This window comes from Ctenocephalides felis, unplaced genomic scaffold (genome assembly GCF_003426905.1).
Source record: "Ctenocephalides felis isolate EL2017-DRISC unplaced genomic scaffold, ASM342690v1 CF-g0.4_SCAFFOLD_02550, whole genome shotgun sequence".
In the NCBI taxonomy this organism is placed as follows: Eukaryota; Metazoa; Arthropoda; class Insecta; order Siphonaptera; family Pulicidae; genus Ctenocephalides; species Ctenocephalides felis.
Window position 1 is genome coordinate 5212 of NW_020538704.1, and position 14256 is coordinate 19467.

The 14256-nt window shown below is 31.1% G+C and overlaps 1 protein-coding gene across 1 annotated transcript; it reads left to right on the forward strand.

Moving 5' to 3' along the window:
• The first annotated feature begins 4340 nt into the window (after positions 1-4340).
• Positions 4341-4928, forward strand: LOC113381077 (zinc finger MYM-type protein 6-like). Its single transcript, XM_026620065.1, has one exon. It carries the CDS (start codon positions 4341-4343, stop codon positions 4926-4928), a length of 588 nt encoding a protein of 195 aa, XP_026475850.1.
• The last annotated feature ends 9328 nt before the right edge of the window (positions 4929-14256 follow it).

The window sequence follows — 14256 nt, forward strand, 5'->3', positions numbered from 1 at the left end:
GCTGCATCTCATGTCTCCATTTCCATCATATGACTACACAAATTCAGCAATATATGTTAAACCAATAAATAATTTGTGGAAGATTGGAAATAACTTGTCCCAGAGTTCGGGTGTTCTTGTATTCAAGAAATAATTATCAATGGACATGTTTGAAGGTTTTGATCAATTTGAAATTGAGGAAGTGCGCCTTCATTCAGCTATAGCAGTAATCCGAGAACTTTCTTTTAAATTATAATTAAAAAAAAAAACACTGGTCTGGTATAGATAAACTCATTTTCTTTGCTATAGAAAAAAGCATATCCTCCATCCATTGGGCCAGTTTCTCCTTGGGCCAGTTAAGAATTCAATAAAAACTAATCAATCCTGGTCGTGCTAATTCAAAAAGCTTTTACATTTTTGAAATCGGTTCAGCATTTATTGACAAAACATCGACAAAAGCTCAAAAAATGGCTCACAAACATACTTATTCCAAAACTTGTTCTCAAACGATTCAGATCGACTTGTCAGGTATAATAGATAATGCAATATATCACAATGTACTATCGAGTGAAACTTCTTAGGCGACTTTAACAAGGTTGCTTTAAATCAAGGGCGAGCAACCTTTTTAACCGCGGGCCAAATTGGTTTTCAAAATTTTATGGCGGGCCGCACGTAGTTTATATATATATACTAGCTGACCCGGCTAAGGTTTAGCCACAGGAAATATTTTTAGAAAATCATCGGTATTAGAAATGACTAACTAATTCTGAACGTATAAATATGTGGTACATAAATGAAAGGGGCTGCTAACACAAATTACATTAATAATTTACCCACTACAACGCTAAATACTAACATTCATATCTGACTTAGGTTATGCTATGTTTAGCGAAACGAGTGATATTTCAATTACTCTGAAAAAAAAATCAGTTTTTCTCTCAAAAACAATTTTATCTTCAGATTTTAATATTAGATTTCTAGTTTTTTTTGCTAGAATTGCTCCCTTTGCAAGTTATTCAAAAACTATGTATTTCTAATGCACATCGGGAAATATTTGTACAGTAGTTTATACCGCAAATCAGTTAGTTTTATCGAAAGTAACCATTTCGTTGCCAATATTTAACTATTGTTTTTAAAATGTTGCAGCGAATAGAGAGAATAAATTTAAGCTTTTTTATAAGCTCAGAAAAATCTTGATCGAATTTCAGTTAAAAACGTTCACAAAAAAGGCGAAAAGGTTAATTGATTTATTGCCGAGCTAAATAAAAAATATTGGACTACTAAAATGACTATTATAAATTAATGGAAATTTGGAGTTGTATGTAGTTTTGCATTCCGCATTAAAAAAATTAAAATAAAGAATAAAAATTAAAAAATGTTACGTTTGTACAACCCACGCTAAAAATAAATTGCTTTTCTTTTTCAATAAAACTGAAGCTTTTTCATAAACTCAAAAGTCTAAACTAAATTAAGTCAAAAGATCTGTTGTCTGAGCGCGGAAATAATGTAATTACAACAAAATTACAAAATTGTCATAAAAACGAACAAAAATACAAAATTGAAAAAAGTATATATGTTATATTTTACGAGTATATATTATAAATGTTTATAAATATTAATACAAAAGAAAACAAATAATAGCTAAACAGAAAAAATAATTTACTTGAAAACTTTAGTAAGAAATTTGGCACTGTTTTTTTTTGTCAATATCAGCGTTTTTTTTAAATTTTGTTCTTTATTTTATTTTTTTTAATGCGGAAAGTAGCAACACGTATGCAACTTTGATATGTTTTACTCAGTTTTGATAGGTGGTAATTTTTTATGAATTTTATGGTTGAAATTAACACGGGTCCACAAAAAAAGTTGTCTAGATTGCGTATGTTACATATGCTTTCCGATGTATTTCCAATGTACTTTTACCGCTGAATATAAATCTATAGTCAAAATTGGGACACAAAATATGGAAAAACATTTGAAATCTGGCACAATCTTCAATCTAGCATTTTTTCTGAATGAATGAATTATTATCCATCGACTTTTCTTTGAGGGGCTGTGAAATTTTCGCACACATACGTACTTCCAAAAAATAATTTATCATAATTTGATTTGGGTTTTTTTTCGAAAGCAAAAATGTTCCAGTGCTGACATGAGATTTATAAAAAATTGCGATGTTTACTGAAAAAATACATTTTCTAAATCTGTATAGTTTTGCATGGTAAAGAAAACATTTACATAAAAACGGCTGTTTTGTTAGCTTTAAACATTTGGAATCACAATTAAAATTTATTCACATTTTTTTCTGAAAATGGAATGTGAAACACAAGATACTGCAAAAGATATTATTCCTTATCACCAAAATGACGGAAGTACTACAATTGTTCTTTCATATCCAAAAACAATTTTATAGTTCGCCATTTGGGTCGTATACTCCTTTAAGCATTGCATCAATATTGAGCTAACTTACTTTGGTATTGAAAAGCACATCGCCATATTCACGCTCTAAATTGTCAGGAAGTCTTTAAATTCACGAATTTTTAAATTTTTCTTGCAATATTGTTAAACTAATATTTAAATTAATATTCATTTTATCAGCGAACAACTGTTTTTACCAGTATTTGACTGACAACAAAATTAGCTTTTACAGCCGTATTTCATAAAATATCTAGAAAAATAATCTGTAGTTGAAAAATGCTTGGCGGGCCGCATGCGGCCCGCGGGCCGCGGGTTGCTCATCCTTGCTTTAAATGTTCAATGCAAAGTGAGCTAATGTTTGAATAATGATTGTTTTAGAATGCCATAGATTAGGAATGTTGAATTTTATTTTACATTTTTTTTAGAATGTAAAATGTTTTTCAAATGTTATGGATTATTCCATAATTTGTAGAATATTTATTAGAACATTGTAGACTGTTTGAAAGTGTTGCATAGTCTTTGAAGGTCTTGCAGAGTGCACGTAAGCATTGCAATCTCATTTTCACTTTACGAAGTTTCTCTTCTTTTGCAGAGTATCACTTCTATTATTTTTATTGTTTTTTTTTGTGGGAAGATGAAGGATTTCCTTCGCTCCTCTCAAAAAATAAAAAACATAGAAGCTTTAAAATTGAGTTTTGTCAGTTCTTCAAAAATGTCATAAATAGGGGTGGAAAAGAAATAATTTATGATGATTTTTTATACAAAATCTGACCTCAATCTTGAAACATTTGTCAAGATTGGGTCAGAAAAATATACGATACACGACAACATTGGCAGGTAAATTGTATTCGTGAGAATGCAAAATTTTATACGTAGACTCTTCTATGGATTTTTAGATATTTTTAGATATCTATATATTTTACACATTTCTAGACAATTTCAAAATTATGTAGCCATTTGTAGATATTTTTTTAAATTTTTGTACATTTTTAACCCTTGCCAGTAGGCGACATATACATTTATTTATGTATATCTAAACATTTTTGTACATATTAAAATTTTTTAAGTTACATTTAAACATCACTAGACATTAAAAATTAATACATTGGCAAAAGAGTTGAAAAAATATTTTAAAATTACCATTTGATTTACTGATTTTTTATATATCTATTCAGGCTTGTCCATAACGACAAGGTTGGTAGGGTTACTTCAACAAGCTTCAGAAATGAATCGGTACTAGAAGCTAATTCAGGCCGAAGAAGCGAAGGACACGAGGCGTGATCTGAGTCGCTTAAAATCCCTTCACTCAGAAAGGAATAAATTAAATGAAAAGTATAGGGAACTAGAATTGTGTATCAAGTCCCTATACAGGAATATAATTTATAAACGCATGAAGTAAGATATTTTAACATTTATGGGCCAATTCTCGGATAACACAGCTAAGTTTTGTTTGTAGACTCCCGCTTTAACATATCATGTCTTAAATAAGCATATGTTCAGGATTATGTATTCTTGGACCACGTCGTGTAGGAGGCACTCTTTTTTCGATTGAATTGGATGGGTCCTATTCAGTTTCCTTTTTTTTCATGATCGTTCTCAGTGAAGTCTTTTATGGACTTATTCTTTTGTTATCTTGTCAGTCCACTTTATTTTCTCCATTCACCTGTCTCCTGCGCACCACATTTTAAAACTCTCCAAATAGTTCTGGTCGGCTTTTCTTAGAGTCCATGTCCCTGATCCGTAAAGAGCTATGCTCTAGACCAGGGTTTCTTAAATTGGGGGTCGCGACCCCCAGGGGGGTCGCGAGACTGCTGCACAGGGGTCGCACAGATATGATACTTTTCAGTCATTATAAATAAAATTACGTGCAAATATAAATACTTCTTATGAGACTTAAAGACAGTCCAAAGTTTGCAATACAACTGGACGAGTCGACAGACATTTCAAAAATGGCACAGTTGTTACTTTTTGTAAGATATATTTATGAGGGAAGGATTCATGAAGATATACTGTTTTGTCGTCCTCTGGAAGGTCATACTCGTGGAAAAGATATATATAAAAAAGTAAATGAGTTTTTTGAAGAAGAAGGATTAAATTGGAAAAATTGTGTTGGTGTGTGCACGGACGGTGCTGCAGCAATGACCGGACAAGATCTTGGTTTTACAGCATTTGTTAAAGCTGGAAATGATCAAATTACATTTACACACTGTATGATTCACCGAGAGGCACTTGTCGTTGAAAAAATTGCACCAGAATTGAACACTGTGTTTTCTGATGCAGTCAAAATCATTAAATTTATTAAAAGTCGAGCACTTAATAGTCGATTGTTTAAAAATTTGTGCATTGATATGGATTCGGATTATACATGTTTATTGCTGCATGCTGAAGTTAGGTGGCTATCAAGAGGTCGAAGTTTGAAACGATTATTAACTTCAAAAGATGAAGTTCTTATATTTCTAACAGAGCAAAATTCTAATTTGGCCGATTATTTTCACTATAATTTATGGCAAGCTATGCTATTTGGCAGACATTTTTGATAAAATCAATTATGTGAATTTATCAATGCAGGGAGTCTGCGCTAATATATTTATGTTAAAAAATGAACTTGAGGCCTTTGTTAAAAAAATTCTTATATGGAAGAACAGAGTGAAAAGTGGATCGCTCGAAATGTTTCTATTTACTGACGAGTATATACTTAGTAACAATATTTCAATAAAAGATACTCCTATAACAGAAATTATATTTAATTATTTGAAGGACATGGAAGTTTATATGCATAGGTATTTTCCCAATGATATCGATACACACCAATGGATTTGCAATCCATTTACAATTGAAATCGAAGAAATGAATTTTTTAAACTTAAAAGCACAAGAAGAATTTGCCGAATTAACTAGTGATACTACCTTGCGACTAACATTTTCTCAAGAGCCTGTGCATAAATTTTGGATAGAAATGAAATCAGAATATCCCCTACTATCGGAAATAGCAATGAACAAATTACTGCCATTTTGTACAACATATTTATGTGAATCAGCCTTTTCCACATTAACTTATATAAAATCAAAATACCGTTCAACTTTAATAAACGTTGAAAATTTATTACAATTGAGCCTAGATTTAATTATTTGTGTAAAAATAAACAATCACATCCGTCACATTAGTATTGTTTCATATTAATAATATGTTTTTATTAATAAAATTGTTACAAAAGTTTATTTTTTCTATTGAATAAATAAATATATATATAATTTTGCCATACTATTCATTGTTATATATATATATATATATATATATATATATATATATATATATATATATATATGTGTGTGTGTGTGTGTGTGTGTGTGTGTGTGTGTGAAATAAATGGATACGTATTCTTTAATTCTTATTTTATTTACATTGTAAAACAGTGTGATATTACATCTACATCTACTGTTAATATATATTTTATTATTATTTCATTATAAGAAGGAGGGGGTCGTTAAAAATTTTCTGAGCTTAAAGGGGGTCGCTATATAAAAAAGTTTAAGAAGCCCTGCTCTAGACATAACATTTTTTTTATCAATATCATCCACAAGTCGAGACTTGGTTGGTTCTCAGTAGTGTTCTCAACTTCGCAAACTCCACCTTGGCGCTTGCGATCTTTGTCCTGATGTTTCTCGTGCTGTATTCGTTTCTGGTCAGAATGCTTCCTAAATATTTGAAATGATCAACGTCTTCCAATTTTTGATTTTCTACTGTTATCTTCAGAGTTTCATCTCGTTTTGATACTCTCATCACTTCCAATTTGTTGATGCTGATTTCCGTTCCATATCTTCTACCCATTTCGACGATTCTGTCCATCATATTCTGTAGCTCGGTTTGGTTTTTTGATATTACCACTAGATCAATCATTTTGCCATATAAAATAAAATATGTCACCAGGAATAGCTGTTATACCTACCATAATTCATTGAACCGCATAAGTTAAAAAAATATTTTTCAAACATCAGTTTATTTACAGAGATATCGTACCTGTGACAAGAAGTGTGTGCATATGTGAATTGGGCCGCTGGTTGAGAAAACACCTGGAACTGTTTCTAAATGAGTGGAATTTGTGACTTATTGCATATTTCGTCTATGACAAGGTATATATATATATATATATATATATATATATATATATATATATATAACTGCAACTGATAACATGGTAATATTGCATTGTAATGATGCATATATAAAACTGAGGTAACTTGACCTATTTTAATGTACTGACTTTAAGAGGGCAGGCGAGGGGACTTACGGAAGCGACAAGAATAAGCATTTTCCAGAAATGATTTCAAGTTGCAATATTCGCAATGAATCCGAATATGGTCGATCCACGACAAATAAGGATAATTACAAGTACAGGACTCTACTTAATTGATACTGCTCTCCTGGCATTTTCACATTTTTCAATAGTTTTCACAAAATTGGAAAAATAAACAGTCTAAACGCACTTGGGTAAACATTTGTACTAGAGTGGCGCTTAGACTGTGTTTAGCCTGGGTAATTTTTTGAATTTTTTTTAATTCAAAATTACAAAAATATTTTATGAAAAATAAAAAAAGATGTAATATTTGTTTATCTTCAAAAGCAATTGTTTTGTCAATACAAGCAGAAAGTTTTCAGATCATTCAATCGGACGCTTCCAAATAAACTGCCATTTTTTGCACATTTAGCTCTGTATCTCCGAAATGGCGGGACCTGTCTTTGCCAAAAACTAATCACCTCTTCTCCCAATCCTTACAAATTGAATGTTTTTATGTTAGATCATTCAAATCTGATATTCCGTTCTCTCAAAAACTCGTTTTGTATTTTCTGCACTATTTGCTCCCTATCTCCGTAACGACTGGAACTGCCTTTGCCAAAAACTAACCAGCACATCTCCCTATCAATAGGAATCGAATGTTGTTTAAACTATTCAAATCGGTTGATTTGTGCGGCCGAAAACCTGGACGAAAAAATGCAGACATACAAAACACACACACACATGCATTTTTTCTGAGGTATGCCAGCAAAATGTTCAGAAACCTTCAAAACTTCGAAAAATGCAAAAAAAATTATTTTCGATTTTCGGCCCGTTACTATAACTACCCTACGGGAAGTTAAACAATATGGATTTTTGAGGTGTTGCATCAACCGGAATTGAACTTGATTTATATTCATATTTACTAATCTCTGGAAACATTTCTTTTAATATTAATCTATGGTAACTTCAAACGTTTAACTTCTGGAGGTCTAATTAGAGGCATAATTTATTGTTCACTCCTATTCACTTTTTTAACTTCCCGTAGGGTAAGTTATAGTATTTGCAAAAAAAATCTAAAATGAAAATTTTTATATTCTTTACGTTGCAAAACCTTCTGAACATTTTGGCATACCTTAGAAAAAATGAATGTATGTGTTTGTGTGTGCGTGTGTGCTGATACAAATTTTCGTCGACGATTTCGGGAACACGGATGAAGCGATTTGAATAATTCAAAAAACATTCGATTCGTATTGATAAGGAGACGTGCAGATTAGTTTTTGGCGAAGGCAAGTCTAGCCGTTCCGAAGATATGGGGCAAAAAATTCCAAAAATGGTAACTCAGTTTTTAAGAGAACGGAGCGTCCAATGTTATTAATTCAAAAAACGTCTTACTTGTATTGGCAAGATGAAGAATTGATCAAATTTTCATGAAGGAAAATCTAGCGGTTTCGGAGATCTAATGAAAAAAGTAAAAAAAAATGCCATTTGGCGGTCAAAAATAATCATGAGACATGCACATCAAATTATCAGATATTCTATAGAGATTTTAACAATAAGTTTAAATTTTGTTTGCATTCCTATGGGTTCCGTATCAATGTTTGTCCGTTAGAAGGCGACGCGGCGCTTGCACGCTTCGATATTTCGTCTCTATGCAGTTAAAGCAGTACGATTGCTTTGAAAAAAAGTTCAAAATTTCCAAAATATGTCAAAATAAAGAAAACATTTTTTTTCAAAAAATAATATTTTTTAAAAAAAAGTAATTTTTTGTCAAATTTATAGTTTTTCAAAAATCTAATTTTTTCGAAGTAATTTTTTTTCAAAAATGTTCATCGTTTTTTTAAAAAAAAATAATTTTTGGTACGGGAAGTTCCAGCAATTTGCCTTAATGCACGATGCCATGCGCCCCACTAGATGGTTTTTGTATTCGTAAATAGTACTTTGCCTATTTGTACCACCTTTCGCAAAACCCCACAGGTTGGAACCGACGTATTGATTTTATTTTATTCTTTTTGAAGTAAAACTTCTTTAGGCGCGACTAGGGTGTAAATCCGTCGTTGTATATGTACCGATATCAACAAGGAAATCGACATAGATAAATAAACATTTTAAAGTTACATCGTAATACAAATTTTTGATTTAATGCGAAATGCCTGAATCGAAAGAATATATTTTACCTTGTTTTTTGAAAATATTAAAACAAATTATACATTTGTTTCTTGATAAGAAATTTTTTCTATATTATTCGTAGTTTCTATAAATCTTTGTAGTTATTAAAATAAATATTTTTAGGCAAGACAGATATCACAGCTGTTCAAAGAATAATAGTATATCGCCAGCAAAAAATAAAAAAACTACAAGCCGTAAATGAATGTATGTTAATTTTAATTACATGAAGTTCTTCAAACACAATTATTAAATGATGAGTGAGTGAAGTTGCAAAAACAATATTTGTTTAGGCGTTGTTTAACTTAATCCACTGTGTGAACGAGAATATCATAGAATTTATTAATCAGCAATTACTTCATTTCTCTAATGAAGTTCAAGTTCAAGTCCTAAATGCTAATTACAATGACAAACCGATCATGTCATATTTGAAGTATGATTTGAATTACATTATTGTTTTCAAATATTATACATATTTTTAATGCTATTATAGATATATAATTTATAATTTATCATTATTTAAATGTGTATAATGGCCGACACTAATAAATGTGTGCATCACTAGTGTTACAATATTACTGATAAACATTATTCAAAATTGTTATAGGATGTATTTATTTTTGCTTAAATGCCATCTTGTACAGTAGCAAATAAGTTTTACTTCAATCTCGTGTGAACCTTACGCGCACTCTTTTTTTATTTCACTCAGACTTTGACCGCACGTCTAGCAAAGTTATTGGGCACAGACAAACCAAAAAATCGACGAGCAGTAGGTAAGCTGCACCAGGCTGGAATTTTGTTTGCGGTTCTGTGTGAGTAATAAATATTTACTGTGATACCTGCGTAAAATGTACATTTTAATAAGTGATCTCTGAATATAAGAGGACATCCCTTACATGTTTCGTTTTGTCTTAAGGGGCACAGCCTAGTGTAACCGCATAAAAAAAAGGTGATTTTTGGGAAATTATATTAAACAAAATGCTTCATCAATCATTTCAAAATTTTAAGAACATATTTACACATGCCTTAAGAATTCATAGTATAAGTTTTAAAGAAAAAAATTAAATATTTTATAAGTTATCGTCGATCTCCAATGGCGCGAAAAAAGGCTCTTCACTGCTGCGGTGATTCCAGCCTTCTACATAAATGAAATTTAAAAAAAAAATCTCGCTAAACTAGATGATATTGTCTGTAAAATGACCTACCATAAATAATAATCAAAAATTGACAAAATGGCGGCGTTTTAAAAAAAAGTCGAATTTTACCCAAAATTTTGGTCGTTTTTGGACTGCCTTTGAGTAATCACTGCAGCAAATTTGGAAAATGCTGTTTCGAGAAAAAAGCGTTTAAAGATAAAACGATCTTTGTACTATATACTATATATATACTCTTTAAATGGCTATGATTCAAAAACTATTTAAGATATCGATTTAAAATTTTTGTATGGTATTTTTAAAGGCATAACCTATCGAATTATGAAAAAATTGAAAATTCGATTTTTTGAAAATTTCACACTAGGTGTGCCTCTTAAGAAAAATTGCTAAAAGTGTGCAAATAATTGACTTGGTCAATGAATATTGAGATGCCGCAACTTGTAAAATGGTGACGATAAATCCATACCAGTTATGTTCGACAAACAATAGTTCAAATTTTAAATAAATCACGTGTATTTGCCATGTCGTCCTCACCTAACACAACGCTTTCTCATACATTTTTACTTAGGCTTGGATATGCACAGTGAGCATCACTAACTAGGCCAAAGTGATATTTTTCCTTCGTCCATTCTAGTTTCAGATTTAAGTTCTTACAAGCAAGGAGTGGAGTACCTTCGAGAATATCCTCAGGAGCCATATGGGCTCCATATAGGGCTTATAGAAGGTCTCTTATCGGTACCAAACCCCCCCTGACCGAAGAAACATCCCAAACGCCGCCCCTAAATACGGAGCAAAGGGCCAAGGAACCAAGCGGAAGACCTACAGATATATGTTAACGTCAATATGTAAATTAATGTTTTGTATCATCTGTAATATATGTGGGTGGAATGATAAAGAATAATAAGTTTTTTCTTATTCCCGAACAAGCACTGGTGAAACTTGTCCCACAACATCAATTGTATGGATACAATTTTCTGTCCACATATTTGGGAGCACGGATCAGCCGATTTAAAATATTTAAAAAGCATCGTTTATATTGAGAAAACAGAGCATCCGATTTGAAGTATTCAAAAACATTCAACATGTATTGATGATGCGGTGATTTTTGGAAAAGACAGGCCCAGTCGTTTCAAAGCTTCCGATTCGAATGATTCAAAAAAAATTTTGCAGTATGAAGAATCGATTAGTTTAGGAAAGCAAAAAATTTTTTGTCCATTTTTTTTTAAAATTTACCATTTTTTCACTGTTTAAATATGAAAAATGATTCGGATTTTAATTTTAATGCTAGCTAAAAATTCTAAAACTCTCTCATATACTTCAAGTAAATAAATTTAACTTTGCAGTCTCACAGTTTCGATTTGATCGCCGAACAGGTAACAACTATTAAAAATAAATTGTTAGTGACACAATATAGATAAGATATAGAGAGTGGTGAGTACGGTGAGAACGGTGAGTCATCACCGCCTCAGTACAATGTTAATAGAATCAGTAACTTAGGAACAAGTATTGCTGATGCAATGAAAACATATTATAATGAAGATTTAAATTCAACACAACAATGTTATAATAGTTTAATTAACAAGAAAAGTGAATATTCTAAAAAATTAAGTGATTTAGGCAATAAACTACATAGTGGAAAAAAGTGTTAGTATTAATTTATTAAATAAATCAATTAAAAGTGTTAAAACTGATAAAATGAAAAAAGTGATGGAAAGATTAAAAAATACTTCTAAAAAACTAGAAAATGTTAAAACTTCTAACAAAACTAGTGAAGATATCTCGGAAGAGTCGGAAATAAGTTGGAATGAAAGTATGGAAGAAGATAATATTAGTACAGAATTAGATAGCAACAAAAATATGGATTTAGAATTAGAAGATCAAGATAATTTAGAAATTAAAAGAAATTAGCCAAAATAATGACATAAATAAAAATTCATATAATAATAAATACAAAAATTTGACCTACTCAAACAGAGATATAGGACCATTCATTATCTACGTGGAATCCGAAAATGTAAACAATGGAGTGGTGCACCAAATGGCAATAGGCAAGCTTATGTTTAACAACTTTCCACAATACAAACATGATATAATTGAAATAAGATCCATAGGAAAAAACAGAATCAAAATTATATTTAATAACTATAATGTAGCAAATAATATTATTAAGGACGAGGTGTTCGTTAAAAACAAATTGCGGGCATATATACCCACGTTCTTACTAATTAGGAAGGGTGTCATACACGGCATAGACGCTGATATGACAGATCAAGAGATAAATAAGAGAAGATATAAAATCAGATGTTGAAATTTTAGATTTAAAAAGAATAAATAAAAAAGAAAATAATAAATTAGTGCCTACAAAAACTTGTGTAATAATCTTCAGGGGACAACAATTACCTGATCGTGTGTCGATATATGCAATCAAATTCAGGGTCGAACAATACAATAAAATTACACAATGTTTCAATTGCCAAAATTACGGCCACGTGACCAATCAGTGTAAGGGTAAAACAAGATGTAGTCATTGTTCAGGCGAACACAAGTATAAGTATAAGGATTGTGAAAACAAAGAAAATTCTCCGACATGCGCATTATGCAAGGAAGAGCATCAGGCAAAGGACAAAAAATGTGGTAAATACTTATATCACATCAAAGTAAAAAATATAATGACCGACTATAATATAAGTTTTGGGGAAGCCAAGGCGATATTGAACAATAAAACATATGCTGATGTCATAAGACCAGATGTAGAAATTAAAAACAAAATCAATTTTCCCGATCTGCCTTACGTACAGATAGGAAAATATACAGAAATATATCAACAGCCAGAAATCAGAAGTCCAACAACAACGGTACCTAAATTGGCATATAGAAACAACAATAACATAAGCAGTACAAATCATAGCAATGTCAACCAAATAACGGGAGACCCACCCAGCGCACAGGAGCGAAATAGATACAAAAATAATTATCATAACACAACACAAAAACCCATAATACACGACAGGAGTGAGAAAAACGAAATACCACGTGATAAGCAAACGATATTAAAAATTGAAGAAAGACAGAAGAAAAAATGTAAAAGAATACTACGATATAAGGAGGGAAATAAACAAAGACGATACTGTATGGAAAACTCCGAATAATCAGGAGGATAACGATAGCGATAAGGAAGAGAAAAAAGATGGCATGGACAGTAATAAAACGAATAAGATTGAAGAAAATAAAAGACAACTAAATCACCTCATAGAACTGGCAATGAAGTTAAGGGAAAACTAGAATCTGAGAGAAACAAAGATTGTAAAGAATTAGAGGAAATATATATATAATCTGAAATACGATATCCACACCATTGGTAAATACTTAAACCTGGCTAATAAAACAGATAAAGGCATAAGCAATGTAAGTCAAGTACATAACAAAGGATGTGAGAATAATTCTAACGGGAGGTAGAAGATATAGAAGACTCCCTTTAGATAGCATCCGTAAATTAAAAACTAATAAACAAATATGGACAATTTTAACATACTTCAACTATAAATAAAATTCCTGCAGTAGACCTTAAAGGAATTGTTACAGAAAATGGAATGACTCAATGGCAAAAGGTATTTGATCAAGACTCACGTTTGAAAGGAAGAATTTAGCAACCGTGTAATCCGTTTCAAAATATTAAACGGAACAGGAGAGAAATAACAACAATATGTAGACTAAGGCTATCACACACAAGAAATAGCAGTCATCTATTCAGAATCGGTATCAAAGAAGATCCATTTTGTGCTTGTAGTATCATATTAGATACATTAGACCACATATTTTGGAATTGCAAATTATATAAAAATGAACGGAAGAAATTGTATAAAAGACTACAACAGCTAAAAGTACAATTTCCAGTAAATGCAAGACACATTATTAGTGAGAGTAATAGAGGAATATATAGAGTGTTGCTGGATTTTATGAATGATTGCAATATAAAATTGTAGTGACTTATGGAAATCAAGTTAATGAAGATATGTTATTATTAATTTTTCTTGTTTTTTGTATATTCATACAGAAGAAATATTTTGTAATGTATATTATTGTATTTTATAATATGTATTCAATGGATATTGGCTAAAATGTTTGTATAAAACGAGGCCATTTTAATAAAAAAATAAAAAAAAAAACTTTGCAGTCTTGTGCCAGACATCGTTTAGTGCACATCGTTCAATAACAATTCGAGTTATGCAATCGAGGGCCTACGGGCAGGCGTTAGGCCGACCGCCGGACCCT

Bases quoted from the DNA above. Each gene is read 5' to 3' on its own strand.
- LOC113381077 (XM_026620065.1), top strand. From the start codon at position 4,341: ATGGCACAGTTGTTACTTTTTGTAAGATATATTTATGAGGGAAGGATT.